We start from the raw sequence: 20,995 nt of genomic DNA on the forward strand, positions 1-20,995 counted from the left end.
AAGAGCTTCGGTAATGTTACACAGTGAGTAGTGTCTAGGTGCACGTTACACAGTGAGTGGTGTCTACATGTACGTTACACAGTGAGAATATCTAGGATTAGATTACACTCACCAGTGTGTAGGTGAAGTTACACAGTCACCAGGACTAAGCACATTCACAACTTTGCTGCGCTCACATATAGTCTTTATTTGCACACAAAGTTCAGAAACACAAGACGAGATTTATCAAATATCAAGACAAACATCAAAACTCTGAAGGAATGAACACGAGCTATGAGTTCTCCGATCAAAGTCAGGGTGGAATTACACAACACCATTGTACACGGGGTATATAACTAATTTGACACTTGCATTAGTTCACATGGACCTGCTGATATATCAACCAGTTCATAGATCAGTGCATAGGCTTGCTACAGAGCTAATTAGCAGCGCCAGAGGGAGCCAGTGTACAGCAGTGTCACAATATGTAACACCATGAAGGTGTATTTGAGGGGAGATAAGTTCGTGGTAACACTAAATGAGTTCAGTACCAAAGCCAGCTATCAAAACAAACACATGTTCTAAAGATTGCAACAGTTTCTTTGATTCTTTCGTTTTTAAAATGGTCTTAAACAACAAATCGTCAGGTGGGGTGATTTCTCATCAAGGTTGACCCCGACACGGTTACCTGTTGCTGCAGCCTACGGCTTTTCACACACCACTTGATGCGTGGCGCCACACACGTCATCGTCCCACTGGCCATCGCCACGGATGGTGCCACAGTCCTGATCCTGGTCATTGTTAGGTTCTCCCGGAGCCCAGTGAGTATACTCAGACGCTTCCTGCGTGTCGGCCAACACCCAGTGCCTCCTTTACGAAGTCTTGAAAACCAATCCAGGCACCTCTGTCTGAATAACAAGAAAAACCGAGCTGGTGACGACGGGTGCATACCCACCCTGTTTGTACATCTTACGAAAGGCACTGTTAAAACGCGCGTCTGTGACCATCAAACATTAAATCGGTATACTACCTGTGGATATCAATTTTTGGTATTATGCCACAGGTGACATCTAGAGCTGGGTCATCTGTGACTTGAATGAGGTGTATGACTATGCTTTTTCCTGCAAGTTCCTCAGAATACATCAGAACCTCAATTTAGCCCTTCCGATTTGGTGCAGCCCGAACCAGCATCTCGCATCGTCTACCATTCCTGTCGCAGCCTACACCAGTGTAAAGGTTGGCTGGCTGGCCAGTTGTGAGGCTTGCTCTCTCCTGTCGCGCATGGGATACTTCATCTGACCAGCATTCGACCACACATAACTACAACACTCACTTCTTTGTTACAACACACAATCAAGAAAGTAGATATGTATGTAAAAGAAAATATAATTAAGTAAAAGAAGACATAAATCGTCTCTACATGTATGAGCGGCAATGAGCCCAACAAAATGTTGCTATAAGTGGTTGATACTTGGCTACTTAGCTTACTCCGGTGTCGCTCGCTTCACACCACGTTCACAGTTCACAGTTCACAGTTATTATCCTGTCCGCGTGTATCATTCACAGGTCACAAGCATCAAGCACAGTTTGCATCTATAAACTTCCTGTTCGTACAGATATATATATAATATCCACCGTCCTTTGGCAAGCTATGCTCTCCAACTTAAACAACAAGTTTGTTTAAAACTTTCACGTCTCCGCAAGACAAACCTCTGACCAGCCCGCCGACGAGGAAAGTGATGTTTCTCTCGTAGTCCGAGGCTGAGTCGCCTCTTCCTACATGTGGGGTGTCCCTGGTCCACCCTTTGATTTTGGACCGTGTGAGGGAAGTTAGCAGGTAGTAAAACTCTTCTACTCCACCACGGAGACGCCATAGAAAACAATTGTATACTCGCTGTACTTCGACTGCAGCTTTAATTAGACATGTAATTAAGGTGTACTTAAAAAGATCGTTGTGTAAATCTGGAAGATGGTTTTTATATGCTGCTTGCATTAAGAACTACGAATCAGTTCAAATACTGCAACATAGCATTTCATCTTGAAAACAATCTGTCACTAATACATTTTGATTATGTTCATCATGTAAGTGAAAACGCAGATATGGAAACTAAAAATAAAGAGGAGGAATTAATGTTCTACACCAATCCAAAAAGAACAGCGTGCCCTAGACGAGAACTGAACCCAGGACAGTCAACCCTCACTGTTGGTGACAGGCGCTAACCGTTGCGCCACCTGTCCACCAATACAAACAGTGGAGCCAGTCTTTTTTCCGACTCGTCTGATTCTCAATGGTCACAATTCCTGTACTCGTCTCTGTTACCTGTCCTGTTAGACAGATAAACCACCTGGAACTGCCACAACACTGCACTTCAACTATCAGGCCGAAACTGCGTTTTGAGGTGGGATGGAGAGCTGCTGAAAAGGGTAAAAGTTGTGGGCTTCATGCAATGCTGTACAGCGATTTCAAATCCCAGGTTGTCTGTGACACGGAGCTCACAGACCCCTTCAACGTCAGTACCGGGGTGAAGCAGGGCTGCATTCTGTCGCCGTTCCTCTTCATCCTGGCCATGGACTGGATCATGAAGACTTCCACCGACAGTGAGAGGAGAGGGATCAGATGGACCATGACTATGACAGCAACAACAACACTGGAAGACTTGACTTTGCTGATGACATTGCCCTGCTGTCAACCGCCACCAAGACATGCAGGAAAAAACAAATGCCTTCTCAGAAACAGCTGGAAACCTTGGCTTGAAGGTCAGCACAAAGAAACGAAAAGTATGAGAGTGAACGCCAGAGTCCAAGACAGCATCAAACTAAATGGAGAAGAGATTAAGGAAGTTGACAGTTTCACCTATCTTGGGTCCAAATGTCAAACACCGGGATGCGGAGGTGGAGATTCGAGCCCGACTGGCGAAAGCCAGCCAGGCCTTCGCCTCACTCAGGAGCACATGGAAGGCAAAAAACATCAGCCAGAAGATCAAGCTGAGAATCTTCAAGTCAAATGTGATCAGCACCCTCCTTTATGGATCAGAATCTTGGAAGATGACCAAAACCATCAGTAACAAGCTTGACGTCTTCCAAAACAGATGCCTCAGGCGCATACTAACATCTTTTGGCCAAACACCATCACCAACGAAGAACTCCACCGAAGAACTGAAACCGAGTCCATCACCACGCAGGTTCAACGAAGGCGTTGGCGATGGATTGGACATGTGCTCCGCCAGCAGACAGCAGACCTTTCCAGAGTCGCCCTACGATGGACTCCAGACGGCCGAAGAAAACGAGGCCGCCCAAAGGAAACTTGGAGAAGAACAGTGGAAAGGGAGATGAAGGGAAAGGGCTGGACATGGGGTCACCTAGAGCGGGTTTCAGCCGATCGACATCGGTGGCGGACTCTGGTTGAGGCCTTATGTGCAACCTGATGCACGAAGAGGAATAGATAGATTCATGCCTATTGTGCACACGCTACTAGCTCCCCTACGGAGGTCTACTTTCTAGAAGATCCTGTCATACCTTTACTTGTGGATGACAAAACAGCAGATATAGCTGAATGTAGCAAAATGTAGCCTCAGACAATGAGCTATTTCGCTGTCTCCACTCGCCCTCACAGTCCCGCTTTTGTCTCCCTGCTTCAGCGGACACCAACCAACCTGCAGCAGTCTTTCTTGAGCCACAAGACCCACCCGAGTATCAGCACCACTCCCCTAGTCAGCACCCTGACACTACACCTTCCCCTCCACCTTTGCTGGCCTGTCCTCGTTGTTCAACCATGCACAGTGATGAGGGTACATGCACAGTGATCAGGGTACATGCACAGTGATGAGGGTACATGCACAGTGATCAGGGTACATGCACAGTGATGAGGGTACATGCACAGTGATCAGGGTACATGCACGGCAACCATTGTTGTAGAAGGTACATGCGCAGTCATCATTGTGTTGTGGTGTCAGTCTAATGATGGATAAATGCTCGGTGGTCATTTTTGTGGTAAAAACTTGTTCAGCAGACAACTTTTTGTGGTGAATACACTTGCGGTGATTTTTCTGTGATGCATATCATGCGTAGTGATCATTGTCGTGAAGAATAAGTGTGTATTTATCATTATGGTGGGTACATGAGCGGTGATTTTTCTGTGATGAATACAAGAGTAGTGATAATTGTTATGGATACATATGCACTCCTTATCACTCGTCCTTTACCCCTCCCTTATTATTGAGCGCCGGAAGGTTGGGCTGACTGATCACTGGTACTTACTTCCACCTCTCATCCTCAACTGTGCTGAAACAAAGTCATTCTCGTCTGGCGTTTCTATGGTGACAATTTTGGAATCCAGCGTCTTGCAGATTGTCTGTAGATATAAGAAATACACTAAATTCCCGTGCTACAGAGTGGAGAAAGACCCAAAGCCTTTTTCTACAAACACAAAGGAATATAAAAGCTAGCATCTCACATCTCACCAGTACCACAGCTGATAAATCTTACCTCCAATTCTGTCGATGTATTTATTCCTTCCACTTTAATCTCAAAGTATCATGTTTTAAATGTGTCATATCCCTTATCAAAGACAGCTTCGTTTTCAACAAGAGTCCTGGAATACAATCCTGAGTTTTCATAAAAAGGGGATTCACATAAGTATTTTGGAACAAATTTCCTAGCGATAATAAATTACAATTTACATTTCCCGAAATAATTCTGTACGTGTCAAAAGTTCCGAAGTCCTCCTATCAAGTCACAAATATTGTCTCACCCAGGCGTCGGTCCAGCCAACAAAGTCGTCTATGAATACATAGCAGGAGCCTTGAAACACTGTCCAGTCATCTGGACATTCCGTGGCGCCTGCTGGGTATGCACGCACACACGCGCGCCCACCCACATGAACATACATACAGACACACACATTATTCGATATTTTCAGCGATGTAACAGAAGAGAGAGAGATCCAAATGAAGTTATTATATGTGACATTCATCTGCTGTTTTTAGAGATAACAAAGCTATTTCCGACAAAAAGAACTTTCAGAAACTTCTTTTTCGGTTGGTAATTAAAATAGCTGTAGAACAAGTCATAGTTACACGATCTTGCAGCCTAATGGCCAACGCACCTGACTGCCAGAAGGCACCCACAAGGAGAAGTGCGAGGAGCCAAAGAAGCATTGTCTGAGACAGTCTGCTACAAGTGCCAGACGTGAGCAGCTTCAACATCGCGGAGGTCAACGGACACTCGCTGTGTTATCTGGGAGAACAGCAGCTGCTGTGACTGAGCACAGATAGGTCAGCACCCTGGATTGATACCCGACTTCTAGATAAACCAACCCCACCCACCCCACCGCCAAACATTGAAAAATCATTCAGTCCCTTGACTTGGGGAAAGGATGGGGTGTCTGGCGGCCTAACGGGGTGGCACCCGTGCTCTGCACGTATTCATTCATCTTAAGCTCCAGGTAGAAAAGCAGGAACAGTGTTCGCCTGCAATGGGTGGATATTTCTTTTTGTATCAGCGAGCAGAGTCCATGTCTCTCATCCCTACAATACGATGGGGACTGTGAGGTGATGGGGGTTTGTACTTGGTGTTGTTGTTAGCCTCATCATCACTGCTGACGACTCTCTCTCTGCTGACAACCCCGAAGAAAAGTTAATTTTGCTTTGGTTACACGATCATCACAAGAATGCATTTAAATTCATACAAGAAACACCACATGTGGAAACTACACCTACCGAGAATGGGCAGTCAGTTCAGTAATATTTTAATGCATTGACTGAAATCATGGTCAACAGGGACACTAGTAGTAACACTAATGTTATTATTAAGGTAGTGTTGATAATGATAAGGATTGTCGATCAGTGTGGACAAAATAGAAAGGGCTGTCCTTTCACTGAAAAATAATAAACAGCGGGGCCAGTGAGTTAGCACATGAATTATTCAAGTGTTCATTGACAACCATTTCATCGTTTCTATTATCTAAACTAGCTTTTTGAAAATGGACAGTTTCCAGATGTGTAGTGTGAAGCTACCATTCAACCGTGACATAAACCAACCAACCATAGAACTATATAGGTATATCTCTTCTGAACATCTGTAGCAAAATTAACAGTTCGATGCCTACTAAAAAAAAAATAAATCAGTGGACTGAGCAACATATTCACCGTAGCAATCACAGCACAATACACCACAGATGTCGGTGGCACTTCATTCACAAACAGCTAGTTACATAAAACACTATGTAGTCTTTGCAGATATGACCATCCATGCAATGTTGACATAAGTAATGCAATGTGGACATAAGCTTCATTACAAATAGTGCCGTTATTAATCAAGTCACATGACTAAATGGGGGCCACTGCTGCCAAAAGGAAATTTGTGTGCTATTAATAGATGTCACATATTGCTCCACAAAGTATCGTGACTTTAGAAATGATAATTATAAACTTATCCACTGTTGCTATTGCCTTTAGGACTCTGTTTATTTTAGAAATGAAAAGTTTTGCTAGAAGAATAATGAAGTTCAAAGCTTTGTCAACCCCCTCAGTTCTACTAATACCAAACAACACAATGTCTTTACAAAACCTAACTTCCTCAGAATAGTTCTGGTTGCTTAGCAAATTCCGTTGTTGGTCCCAAAAGTCTTTACTCACGGGACAGTGCCGGAATACGTATTCAATGGTTTCATCGTCTTGTTTACAAAAACAACAAAAAGGAGTTGTATTGAGCTTACATTTAAAAAAGAAACGAGTTTGTGAGTAGGATCCAAAGTAAAAAAAAAAATGTCTTAGCTGAAGCCATCTCATTTGGATATCTATAGCAGTAGAGAAGGGCTTTTGAAATATATCAGTTACATTTTTAAAATTCAGCCGCGATACAGCCTTAGCTGCTGGCCGGCCACCAATTTCCCCCTCCCAGAATCATACTCTGTTTTGTGGTATTGTTTTCTTTTCTTCCCCCACCTTCTTCTCCATAAAAGGGGACATAGCAGATTCCTGTTGAGTGACAACTCGGGAGGGACGACGACTTCCACTGTCCAACTGGCTTCTAACCCTCCGTTATGTCGCTGGCCTCGAACCCTGATTGTCACATCGACTTCTTTGTGTTGCAAGCTACTTCAAGGTCACTAAGAAAAAAACCCGAAAATAGGTTTATAGGTCTTGCATGGAAAATATGTTGTTGTTGTTGTTTTCACAGTACCCATCGCCTTGTTTTTGGTACATTCTTATGGATAATCTCGCATTTGCATACGCGTGCATGTGAGGTGAGGTGTGTGCACTGGCCACCATAAGCTCAGGAACGCTCTTGCCGGATGGCTGGGAGGACAGTGCCGTGACTGACAGCTGGCTGTGTGTCTGCAAGACTGTCAGGACTGGATGTGGCTATGGCAGGACTGTAGTCATCGGAAGGCACCCTCGTTGTGTTCAAGGCCAGTCTCTGTTGTTGGGCTGCTTTCAGTATGATTGGATCAGGCAAAATCGTCTGGAAATAATCAGAAGCGCTGACTGGTTGAGGTGGGGGAATTTCGGGCGTTTTCTTTATTTGTCTGTTCATGAAAATTGAGGATGCTTTCTTCCCTTGGCTATGTCCTGACCGCTGTGCTAAAGCAGCCGTGTCGTTGAATGGGTAAACCTTCTGATGATGATCATTGACCACATGGTCGTCAGTCCAGACACCCAGGCTGTCTGACTGCTCGCTGAACACCAAATTCAGTATCTCCTGGGTGGGATTCCTCCTGAATGGCAGCACCTTTTGTTCGCTAGTGCACCCTGGGATGTCTTTGACAGTCACTCTTGGAACAACCCTTCTGGAGACATTACGTGTCCATGCCTGCATCAGAGATCTCTCCCCAGGAGTTGTGTTGGTCTGGGACCACGTGACTTTAGTCTGTCGCAGCTCCGACCTCCGCCTGTTGGGAAAGCTTTTAACATTCAGTAGACGACTTTAGAAATACATGTAGACCTTTGTACGACACCATAGCCAACTAAGTTTGACTACAAATATGTATTAATGGCACACTGTCTAGATCACTGCTCGTGATATATTTGCCGATATATCTCTGTTCAGTTTATACTGCAATATTTTTATCATTCCGAATACAGTCGACCTATGCAAATTAGCTACACTCAGATACAGTGTAATCATGAATGCAACTAACTCGTTTTCAACTGATCTTTATTTTTCTAAAATCTCGTGTCACCACTGAGCAGTATTTGTCTAAATATTTGTGTCACCACTGAGCAGTATTTGTCTAAATATTTGTGTCATTACTAACCTGTATTTGTCTAAATGTTTGTGTTATTACTAACCTGTATTTGTCTAAATATTTGTGGCATTACTGACCTGTATTTGTCTTAATGTTTGTGTCATTACTAACCTGTATTTGTCTAAATATTTGTGTCATTACTAACCTGTATTTGTCTTAATGTTTGTGTTATTACTAACCTGTATTTGTCTAAATGTTTGTGTCATTACTAACCTGTATTTGTCTAAATGTTTGTGTCATTACTAACCTGTATTTGTCTAAATGTTTGTGACATTACTAACCTGTATTTGTCTAAATGTTTGTGTCATTACTAACCTGTACTTGTCTAAATGTTTGTGTCATTACTGACCTGTATTTGTCTAAATGTTTGTGTCATTACTAACCTTTATTTGTCTAAATAATTGTGTCATTACTAACCTGTATTTGTCTAAATGTTTGTGACATTACTAACCTGTATTTGTCTAAATGTTTGTGTCACCGCTGACCTGTATTTGTCTAAATGTTTGTGTCATTACTAACCTGTATTTGTCTAAATGTTTGCGTCATTACTAACCTGTATTTGTCTAAATGTTTGTGAGATTACTAACCTGTATTTGTCTAAATGTTTGTGTCACCGCTTACCTGTATTTGTCTAAATATTTGTGTCATTACTAACCTGTACTTGTCTAAATGTTTGTGTCATTACTGACCTGTATTTGTCTAAATGTTTGTGTCATTACTAACCTGTATTTTGTCTAAATGTTTGTGTCATTACTAACCTGTATTTGTCTAAATGTTTGTGAGATTACTTACCTGTATTTGTCTAAATGTTTGTGTCACCGCTGACCTGTATTTGTCTAAATGTTTGTGTCATTACTAACCTGTATTTGTCTAAATGTTTGTGTCATTACTAACCTGTATTTGTCTAAATGTTTGTGTCATTACTAACCTGTATTTTGTCTAAATGTTTGCGTCATTACTGACCTGTATTTTGTCTAAATGTTTGTGTCATTACTAACCTGTATTTGTCTAAATGTTTGTGTCATTACTAACCTGTATTTGTCTAAATGTTTGTGTCATTACTAACCTGTATTTTGTCTAAATGTTTGTGTCACCGCTGACCTGTATTTGTCTAAATGTTTGTGTCATTACTAACCTGTATTTTGTCTAAATGTTTGTGTCACCGCTGACCTGTATTCGTCTAAATGTTTGTGTCATTACTGACCTGTATTTGTCTAAATGTTTGTGTGATTACTAACCTGTATTTGTCTAAATGTTTGTGTCATTAATAACCTGTATTTGTCTAAATGTTTGTGTCACCGCTGACCTGTATTTGTCTAAATGTTTGTGACATTACTAACCTTTATTTGTCTAAATGTTTGTGTCATTACTAACCTGTATTTGTCTAAATGTTTGTGTCACCGCTGACCTGTATTTGTCTAAATGTTTGTGTCATTACTGACCTGTATTTGTCTAAATGTTTGTGACATTACTAACCTGTATTTGTCTAAATGTTTGTGTCACCGCTGATCTGTATTTGTCTAAATGTTTGTGTCATTACTGACCTGTATTTGTCTAAATGTTTGTGTCATTACTAACCTGTATTTGTCTAAATGTTTGTGTCATTACTAACCTGTATTTTGTCTAAATGTTTGTGTCATTACTGACCTGTATTTGTCTAAATGTTTGTGTCATTACTAACCTGTATTTGTCTAAATGTTTGTGTCATTACTGTCGCGTGTCAGCGATTGTGCTGTCATCCTTGTATGCCTCCAATACTGAGCTCACCCATCCTTAGGTCTTTTCTTCACGCTTTTGTCCCCTCTTTGTCTTACGTTACGCGCGCGCGCACAGCTTCCTTGATGCGTCATTTTACTTTTTCCTTCTTTGACGTCATGGGTAGTCGTCATCAAGTAACAGACGGTGCTGGACCGTGGCCATGACAGTCAGAGTTTTTCATTTTGTATCGACCGATCTGCCACAAGCCGTTTTGGGTGAGTAGAGACCCATTCTGTCGGGTTCCACACCATTCTAGTCTGTAAGGGCCTTTGGGTAGCGGTGGAAGTTCAAGTGAGAGAATCCTTTTATGTTCAAAGCCATAGTCCGATGTTTAATTGCAAGATTTGTACTTTGTTAGGTTAACGTTCGTGATTGCCGGGTCGCGACGCTTGTAGCACGTACTCGTTTCCCGTTGTATGGATTTGTGTAAGATCAACATTAGATTTTTGACGAATCTTAGGATTAGTCCGATGGTCAGATATATGTGTCGGTGTGAAAATATTGTTTTAGAAATTGAGCAGTTTCGGGACACGCCTGTTGATTGTAAGAATTGTTTTATCTACAGGCTTATTTTTTGTTCTTCACTCTTCCACCTGTTGTTGTTTTTCGCTCTTCCTTCGTGTCACCGTGTCTTCACATCCTTTGTTCGCGTTGCTGTCCGTCATCGTGTCGAGCGTCCACCCTGCACCATCATCATCATCTCGTCGGCGAGTGAACTCGCGACCCTGCTGCACCAGTGTGCGGAAAGGCTTTCGACTGAACACCTAGAGCAGGAATCTTCGAGCAGGAGCTTTCGTGGCCAGTGGCCGTCCCACATCATCGCATCTGGACGAGAAGACAGAGGGGTGGGGGTACGTCTTTAGAGCGGCAAGCAAGGCCAGAGGGCGGGCTGCCGTCTGTGGACATCTTCAACGGACTTCTAGACTGTCACCCTGCAGTGCATGCGGGTGATGTATTGTATATACGGTGACTGATATTAGCCTGTGCACAGGGCAGCTGATTTGTCTTATTTTAATTTATCTATTTTTTGTTCGTTGGATTGTTCGCGCTGATCTATATTTGTTCATGTGAGAGTGTGGAATGTTTGATTTTTGGTTCCTATCAGTATTATTTCTGTGGCTATTAAATTAGTTTTGTTTGTTACGTGAATTTTGTCTTTGTCATTTCTGTGTATGGTCTGCGCTCAGTTGAAGTTCGACTGGCTTCGTCGCGGTCACGCGACAATTACTAACCTGTATTTTGTCTAAATGTTTGTGTCATTACTGACCTGTATTTGTCTAAATGTTTGTGTCATTACTGACCTGTATTTGTCTAAATGTTTGTGACATTACTGACCTGTATTTGTCTAAATGTTTGTGTCATTACTAACCTGTATTTGTCTAAATGTTTGTGACATTACTGACCTGTATTTGTCTAAATGTTTGTGTCATTACTGACCTGTATTTGTCTAAATGTTTGTGACATTACTGACCTGTATTTGTCTAAATGTTTGTGTCATTACTAACCTGTATTTCTCTAAATGTTTGTGTCACCGCTGACCTGTATTTGTCTAAATGTTTGTGTCACCGCTGACCTGTATTTGTCTAAATGTTTGTGTCATTACTGACCTGTATTTGTCTAAATGTTTGTGTGATTACTAACCTGTATTTTGTCTAAATGTTTGTGTCACCGCTGACCTGTATTTGTCTAAATGTTTGTGTCATTACTGACCTGTATTTGTCTAAATGTTTGTGTCATTACTAACCTGTATTTTGTCTAAATGTTTGCGTCATTACTGACCTGTATTTGTCTAAATGTTTGTGTCATTACTAAGCTGTATTTGTCTAAATGTTTGTGTCATTACTAACCTGTATTTTTCTAAATGTTTGTGTCACCGCTGACCTGTATTTGTCTAAATGTTTGTGTCACCGCTGACCTGTATTTGTCTAAATGTTTGTGTCATTACTGACCTGTATTTGTCTAAATGTTTGTGTGATTACTAACCTGTATTTTGTCTAAATGTTTGTGTCACCGCTGACCTGTATTTGTCTAAATGTTTGTGTCATTACTGACCTGTATTTGTCTAAATGTTTGTGTCATTACTAACCTGTATTTTGTCTAAATGTTTGCGTCATTACTGACCTGTATTTGTCTAAATGTTTGTGTCATTACTAAGCTGTATTTGTCTAAATGTTTGTGTTATTACTAACCTGTATTTGTCTAAATGTTTGTGTCATTACTAACCTGTATTTCTCTAAATGTTTGTGTCACCGCTGACCTGTATTTGTCTAAATGTTTGTGTCACCGCTGACCTGTATTTGTCTAAATGTTTGTGTCATTACTGACCTGTATTTGTCTAAATGTTTGTGACATTACTGACCTGTATTTGTCTAAATGTTTGTGTCATTACTAACCTGTATTTGTCTAAATGTTTGTATCATTACTGACCTGGCCCCGTATGCATGAAAATCGACTGAGGATACTTCCAATTAGCTGCTAGTCCCAGAAAGCTAGTCGGGACCTACTCCCGATTACGGTCTCTCCGGATTCCGCATGCACGAAGCGCTAATCGCCCTCAACTAGCTCTCCGGGCCTGGCTGCGGGAAAACCCGGTGGCTGTCAGTGGAGGTGAAGGAGGCTAACTACTTCCTATCGTCACCTTGTTCTTTCCTTACATCGAACTGTCGTCTTTGAGGTCCCACCTACTTAATTAGCAAGTCATTGTCTCAATGTTCGGTATTTGACCCTGTTGTAGTGAGTCAAGTGACTCAGAGTGTGAGGCAGCGATCTCTCACCTTGTTGTGTTTGCGTGGTTACTAGCGAAGACAAAGAAAGTACGGAAATAAACAAAGGGGCTGGCGAAAGGATTTGTCAGAGAGCAGACGGGTTTGCGATGTCAACTACCAAAGGGAGTTGTATCTTGTGACTATATTACATGTGCAAAAGTTTAACATGTTTAAGAAATAAACATATGGGCAAGGCTAACTTCAGCGTTCCGACATTGCTTGTAGAGATCTCCCTCAAGCATCCTGTTTTATTTGGTAATCACAGTCACAGTCACAGCCTAAAAAAAAAATCATGAGGAGTCAACATGCAAAAGGTGAATACTTGCATGTGGGTTGGCATTAGAAGTGCCCAGAGTGCAAAGACAAATGAAGAGCCTTGAGCCTTGAAATGTAAATATTGACTATATATAGCCTGTGTTCAGTCAAAGGTTGTGTTTAATTTGTTACATTATTACACTCACTCAAGATGATGTATAATTTAACAGTTGAAAGCTAGTGACTGTTTAGTATGCACGCATCGATGGAGGAGTTCATTGCATTTACAAAGTGTCTACACACATGCTAGACACACAGAGTGGCATTTAGAGAGGGCAACATTGTAGTTTATGTTGAAAACTGCTTTATACATTCGCTAAACATGGTGATTCCAACACACAAAATATTATGTCATTGACCAGTGACAAGCATTAGTAATACCAGAGGTTAACTTTAAGTCTGCTAAGTTACAAACCAAGTGCTCAGTTACAAAACAAAGTGGTACATCGTAAAAGAATGAATGGCTTGATACAAAAAATTCCTAGTTTCCTACATCTATTCTAGGACCATACCCTTTACACTCACACACCTTTCACTTAGTATTCATCAGTTGAAATAATAAAGGAAATGATTTTGTGTATATATATTTTTATTGCTTCTGCACTTTTGGAACAGCATTAGGTTTGCCTGAATTTAATACAAGTTCTCCTGCAATGACATGTTCAAATGCCAATTTCCTGACAATTTACTAATACCAACAAAAACCCAAATTCTTCTGCTTGACACCAATGATCTTATAACTAACATGGGCAATTTTGTTCAAGCTGTTCCTATCATGGGCAGACAAGCACAGCATTTGTCATGTTTAACCAGTGCTTGTATTTGTGGGGATTTGATTTTATAACTACTTTAAGAATTCTTGAAGAAATATTTCGTGTAATGTAGCACTACTTGGTTCATTCCTTACATCGATCTTATCCAATGCACTTAGTTCATGTTTTTCAGAGTGTCATCAGTTTGTGAAGCTTATGCTTCAAGAATCTTTATTTTTTTCACCCTTTCAAGGGTATTGAGATATTCAAAATATACATACATTCACACACATTACTATATATCTTATATGCAATCTCCCTCACATACACACACACATTCACTGGTCAGTTTGTAACAGTTAATACATTAAAAGCTAATTTTTTGCCTCACTCACTTGTTCTTTCCTTCTTCTAGCCCTTTAATGCAAATCGCATCACTGCATGTGTAATCAAATAAATCAAAGTATATAAACACATGTAAACAAACAAAACGTTTTGGAGGGGATGTTTCTGGCCCTCTGTCATTCTTACCTAACACAGATATATACACATACATTCTTACTTATATCTGCATACATATATAAAATCCCCCCTTACACACCTACTCATAGATGCTTATTGATGCTTACACAAGCCACATGCACACACACATATATAAACTCCCCCCCCCCGACACACACACCTACTCATATCAGTATATATAAATCTCCCCTCACACACGCACACACATCTGCTTATGCACACATGTGTAACCCCCACCCATCCACACACAGCCATATATCTGCTTATATACATATATGTAACCCCCCCATGCACATACACTCATCTCTGCCTTTATATATATATACATGTAACTAAGGTGACCAGACGTTTCGGGAGCGAAAGCGGGACACCTGCCGAAGATGGTGTCGTCACCGACAAAAAACGCCGAAAAAAGTACGGGGGGGGGGGCATATCAGTGTACGGTATTCAGATTTTTAAAGACAACCGGGACATTTGATGGACTTCCAGAAAGCCAGAAAGCGGGACATTGGGCGTCCTGCCCGATATTCAGGCGGGACACGAGGTCAAAAGCGGGACTGTCCCGCCAAATGCGGGACGTCTGGTCACCTTAATGTAACCTACCTTACACACATACTCATATCTGCTCCTGACATATACACACACCTACTTACTCATATGTGCATATATATATTTAAAAATAATCCTCCTACACACAGTCTCATATCTGCTTATGTATATATACACAAACATACACATGCACACGTCTGCTTATATATATATATCCCCCCATCTGCATATACATAAAATATCCCCCGTCACACTCCCCCTACTTACTCATATTTGCATATATAAATATAATTCCTCTCCACTCATGCACACTTGTATCTGCTTATGAATACAAATTTAACACCCCACCACCACCACCACCACCACCACCACACACAGCCTCATATCTGCTTAGATGTATATACCACCAACACACACCTACTCACTCATATATGTATATATAATCCAACTACACACACACAAACAGCCTCATATTTGCTTATTTATAACCTCCCCCACCCCGGTACACACAGTCTTATATCCGCTTTTATATATATATATATGTAATCCCCCCCACATATATCTGCATATATAAAATACCCCCTGACACACACACCCTTACTCACTCATATTTGCATGTATATATAAAATCCCCCTCCCTCATGCACACTTGTATCTTCTTATATACACATGTACTCCCACCACAACCCAACACACTCATATCCATATATATTTAATACCCCCCAACACACACATCTCTGCTTACAGATGTAAATCTCCCCACATACATATATTTGCTTATAGATATACTACCCACATCCACACACGCATATACTCATATTTACTTATGTATATATGTAAACCTCCCACATCCACACACATATACATATTCTCTTATTTCTTCTAGTTTACCGTCCTAAGTAAACAAACTTAGCTCATCTAATAAGGGTCTGTTTATTTGTTGATGTCAGTAAAGAATGGAACTTTAAGACATTGAGATTGTGAGTAAATTAAAGTGATAAATTATTTCTACATTGGTCAGCAAATTTTTGTAGCGTTGAATAGATAATGAAATTACAAAGTATGTAGAGCCTTTCATTTCTAGGGTTTCATTTTGTCTACATGTTTCTTGTTTACATGTTTTGTACTGTAGGTTTGTTTTGCAATACTTCACGTGTGGTGCATTCAGCAAACATTTACAAGCGCCTTACAAATTCAAGTATTAATATTATGTATAAGTTTACTTTATTTTCCATTGGAGTCTGAAATCAAGTTGCTGTCGATAAATCCAACTACTTTTGAAAATTCACAGGCCCGATGTGTCTGCATATCTTTGTCTTTTCAGCACAACCTTGATCCGGTAATGAAATTCCGTTAGGGGCTCGCCGATGCAAACCATCGGTGACTCTCGCCACAGTACGAATAACAGTTGATTTGTCTACATCAGTGAATTCTCCACATACTTCTTGATAGTTTAATATGGCAAAATATCGTCAGTCATGAGCACTTGTAGTGAACACGTTAGTGTACCTTGCCCACTGGTGACAGCGATCTCGCATGCCACTTCAGCGGTCAGCGCTAGAATGTTCTCTCGACTAAATTGAAGTTTGCAATACAGTTTTTAATTCATCCAACACTTCAAACGGGTGCGATCTGTCACCAAACACCCGATTTCGTCTCGACAATCGACGTTGTTGCTAGTAAACACAGTGACGTCCGCCATTTTTCCTCCCGGATAGCGAGTTACACAGCCCCGGGGCCACCGATAACTTTATACGCGAGAAGCCACACCGGACAGCTTCTCCGGGCTCTCGTGCATACGAATTTTTCGCTTCTATCCACCCGGATGAGCTCTATTACCGATTAGACCCCTTCTCCGGGCTACATGCATACGGGGCCTGTATTTGTCTAAATGTTTGTGACATTACTGACCTGTATTTGTCTAAATGTTTGTGACATTACTGACCTGTATTTGTCTAAATGTTTGTGACATTACTGACCTGTATTTGTCTAAATGTTTGTGTCACCGCTGACCTGTATTTGTCTAAATGTTTGTGTCATTACTAACCTGTATTTGTCTAAATGTTTGTGTTATTACTAACCTGTATTTGGTTAGAATCTCGCTGACAGGCTGCGCACACAGCGTTCTCAGCCAGAAGGTGTTCATTTTAGCCTCCTGCAGTCTCTCTTCCTTCTTGTCCACATAATAGTAGTCCAGCCCGCGGCTGTAGTTAGCTCCCTTGCCTGGGGCCCACACGCCTTGTCCTCCCCTCACTTCTGTAGGTGCTCCTCCGCTCTTCCGTCTTCTGAGCGGTAATAGAGAGTTTGAGATTCATGACGCGTAGGGAAGACGCGTACTGCAACGGGTAGGGCCCGCCTCTAGGCGTACCCGTTCTGAGAAAGCGATTGCGATTAAGCGACGGGAGCGCGAATGCACGGGAAGTAACTGCATAGACAATTTTTTTGCCTCTGAAAGTAAAAAAAAATATGCAAATGCTAGTAGTGACCAGGATAACCAGTACAATTTAATTTCAAAATTTCTCAGCATTTCATTCCTGACCCACTATAATTCCTAAGAATAATAAACTATTACACAATCAAAACTTGTTAAATGAAAATGCTACAAAAGATGAAATTGCTTATGGTTACTGCTTAAATTATGGCATAACTGTAATAGTATATACAGAACAACATAACAAAAATATATATATACATAATTAAAAAACATAAATATTACAACTGTATAATAAATAAAAAATTAATAACATAAAGAAATAATTTTTGCCTATGGTATGAAATATTTCTTCAAGAGTTATAGATAGTTGTTTCTATAATAGTACTAAGAAATATTTAACGGTTATTTTGGGGATAGATAACTAATGATGAAGAAAATTATAATTATTATCTTTAACAGTTTTATCTCGTCTTTAAATAACTTTACACGCAGGCCTGACGAGAGGAGGGGACAGGGGGGTCTGGTGTACCCGGGCCCGCGGCTGTCAAGGGGCCCGGTCTTGGTCAGTGGATTTTTTTTTACATTATATACTGGGAAAATAATTTACGATTACAAGTACAAGGGGCCTGGAGAGGTCGTCTGTCCCGGGGTCCGGGCTGGCTCTCGGCGGCCCTGTTTACACGAAAAGTGTCTGAGCAAGTCTTGTACATACGATTGAATAGACATAACCAGCGATTGCAGGCATGGTCTTTTTTCACTGCTTTAACTTCATAAACAAGCAGCTTAGTTTGATTTCCAGCATAAAGTATGATTGCAGAAGATTTAAATATTATAAACAGTTGAAATTATATTGACTATCCTTGCAAAAAAAGCTGAAATAAAGCGAACAATTTACACGTTCTGGTCACAACCGCTAGACTCCAATCTACCCGTCGCGCCGTGTAGCTGTACGGCTGGCTGTGGCAGAAGTGATGACGTCACACGCAAGTTCCCGTGACGCTACACGTTGCCGTCCCCGTACGCGTCGCGCCAGCGCTGAGTCTCAAACTCTCTAATGGACGACTAGAAACTGCTCCCACAGAGCGGCCCACTCTCCCTCCTGCTGCCCTCCTTCCAACGCCCATGTCTGAGGGCGAGATGGCCAGACTGGCTGGTCTCACTCGACCCACGTAGGACGTCGGATGAACGTTTGCCGGGGTGCACACGGGGCATCTGTAAGGAGGATCTCTGTCAATCATGTGAGTGGGAGTCGGAACTGGGGTCGACCGAGCAAACTCGTCATATGTAGCATCTGTGGAGTGCACTTGAGGCGATGGGGCTGCCATGATGCTGAAGGCTCCAACGTGCGATCTGAGCAAGCAAGCAGAATAGGTGTAAATATTAATTAGTGCATTTCTTTGATGCATGGTTAACTGACGGTTTGTTTGTAATCTTTCGTGAACAATACACGGAGCTGGTCTACACATTGAAAAGTGTGCTCTACAAATTCTATTATTGTTATTACTCTTATTTTGATAACAGCTTGCTATCAGTAAATAACATGTATTCTGACCGCTGATCCGTATAAGTGTACAGCTAAGTAATTCTGATAGTTAATGATAAATTATTAATCCCATAGGGCAGTTGTAACTTGGAAAGTGATAGTTCCAAGGTAAGACAAGGATCCATAGAAAAACACAAGCTAGATAAATAGTAAAACAAGAGCAATATGATGGTTAAAAACATTCTTAATACACACCTACGAAATCCATACCTACCCACGAAGACACACACACAAATACACATTTCATCTACTCTTGAACAGCTAATTTTCTGAGGTAAGAACAATTTCACATCTCTTGCTTCTGAATGCAGGCAGCGCATGAAGTTAGACAGAAATCAATCTAGAAAATTCTCCTGCAAGTACATGTTCTGGTATTGGCAAAGTGCTGGTAGCTTTTCTGACAATCTGCTGATCACAAAAAGAAGCAAATCCATGTTTGGCACCAGTGACCTCAGAACAAATATATGTTCAAACTGTTCTTTTCATAGACAAACAGACAACAGAAACAAAAATATATGAAAAGACTTTCAATGGAAAAAAATGGCTTGAGATTGCAGCAGGTACACTATTTGCTGCCCGTGCTGACCACGAACAGTATGTTCAGTGTTCACTGCCCATTGAAGCCTATGTGCCTGAAGGGGTCAAGAATCTCAGGTTTTCCTGAACCATACCTGGAACAATATCATAAACAGAAGTGAAATTACAATTAAACAAATTAAAGTGCATGTCTTCACATTTTGAGTGCATGCAAGTGACGACAGGGGGAAAAAACTAAAATCAAGTAATATGTCTACATTTAAGAAAAAAGAGGCCAAGTCATCAAGTGCTATCAATAATTTTTAGCACGAGTCGAGATAAGATGACCTTCAGTATCCTGTATCAGCCATGTGGTGTTGACAGCTCAACTTAAGAGAAAGATCAGGGTAACATGGAATACAGTGACTTCGATGTAAACCCAGTTGGCATAACATGTTCATGACAGCTGACAGAAAGAAAGAAGCCAGAAAAAAGAAGAAAAATCTGTCCAGTCCTGGCTGTAGTAACAGGCTGGTGGCGCTGAACCTAAAGGACCGTCGATATACGCACGCACGCACGCACGCACGCACACACACACGCACGCACAAAGCCTTTCTCCTTCTCTCAGAAAGTAAAATTGTGGTCAAATCAGGCTTTCAGTGTTTTTTAATTGCTGACTATTTACAATGCCAGCCTGGGAATAGAAAAAAGTGGCATGAGAGTGCGAGGACTCATCAGAAGAAAAGTACAGCTTTGCTTCAACATCTTACAGAGAGGGAGTGAAAGAGTCCATGCAATCTGAAGACTAAGACTTGTAGGACTACTGAAATTTACAAAATTGTATAAAGTATACATTTCAGGTCACGTCTAAATTCTGATCCAGGCAACCATTACTATTTCTCCGTTACACAATTTCCTCCTTCTCTACCCAAGACTATTGGTTAACTTACAAAAAGCAAGGTTTTCCACTGTCGTTAGGAAGCATAAAGAAATGTGGTGCGTTGTGCATGAACAGTCCTAAACTCGACTACAAGTGAAGCACTGACTGCTCAACATATCCATTACAGCCATTCAGTAGACTAGGACGACAGCAAGATGGGGAACTAGAATACTGATATTTCTGTAGTTCTTTTGCCACTTCCACCTCCACCTGAAGCTTTGCCACTTCCACCTCCACCTGAAGCGTCGCTAAATGTTCCTACGTGTCGCTACGTCCCTCGCTGGAACGAGCTGGGACAGGTCATGTGCATACCTGCATCCCCAGCCAAACCTCACTGTAGTAGCAATCTAACAGTGATGTCTTGCTGTCCTCGCACAGACTACACTATACTCACCTTGATGTCTTTACTCCGTCAGACTGTGTATATAAGTGACCTCAGTCCTCAGCCGACATGATCACGTGAGTCGTCATGCACAGCGTTGTCCGACTGTTCAACAGGTGCCACAGGTACAACAGGTACAACAGGTGCCACAGGTACAACAGGTATGCACACCACCACGTCCGCGACACTTCGTGGAGGTAATCGGAGTGAAACGTGCTGTAGTTAATGACCGTTAAAAACTAGTGTTTGACTCGCGCATGTCAAAGCTGACACACAAGGTGACTTTGGCACG

The 20,995-nt window shown here is 41.4% G+C and overlaps 1 protein-coding gene across 1 annotated transcript; it reads right to left on the reverse strand.

Annotated features, from left to right (window-relative positions):
* Positions 1-162: 162 nt before the first annotated feature.
* LOC112566759 lies at positions 163-19,915 on the reverse strand. Its single transcript, XM_025243097.1, has 7 exons — positions 19,061-19,915; positions 18,379-18,672; positions 16,970-17,185; positions 5,084-7,870; positions 4,730-4,818; positions 4,237-4,330; positions 163-887 (listed from the first exon to the last, which is right to left on the reverse strand). Exons 1-4 carry the CDS (start codon positions 19,183-19,185, stop codon positions 7,255-7,257), a joined length of 1,251 nt encoding a protein of 416 aa, XP_025098882.1. The 5' UTR covers positions 19,186-19,915; the 3' UTR covers positions 163-887; positions 4,237-4,330; positions 4,730-4,818; positions 5,084-7,254.
* Positions 19,916-20,995: the final 1,080 nt, after the last annotated feature.

Source organism: Pomacea canaliculata, linkage group LG6 (genome assembly GCF_003073045.1).
Source record: "Pomacea canaliculata isolate SZHN2017 linkage group LG6, ASM307304v1, whole genome shotgun sequence".
NCBI classification, from domain to species: domain Eukaryota; kingdom Metazoa; phylum Mollusca; class Gastropoda; order Architaenioglossa; family Ampullariidae; genus Pomacea; species Pomacea canaliculata.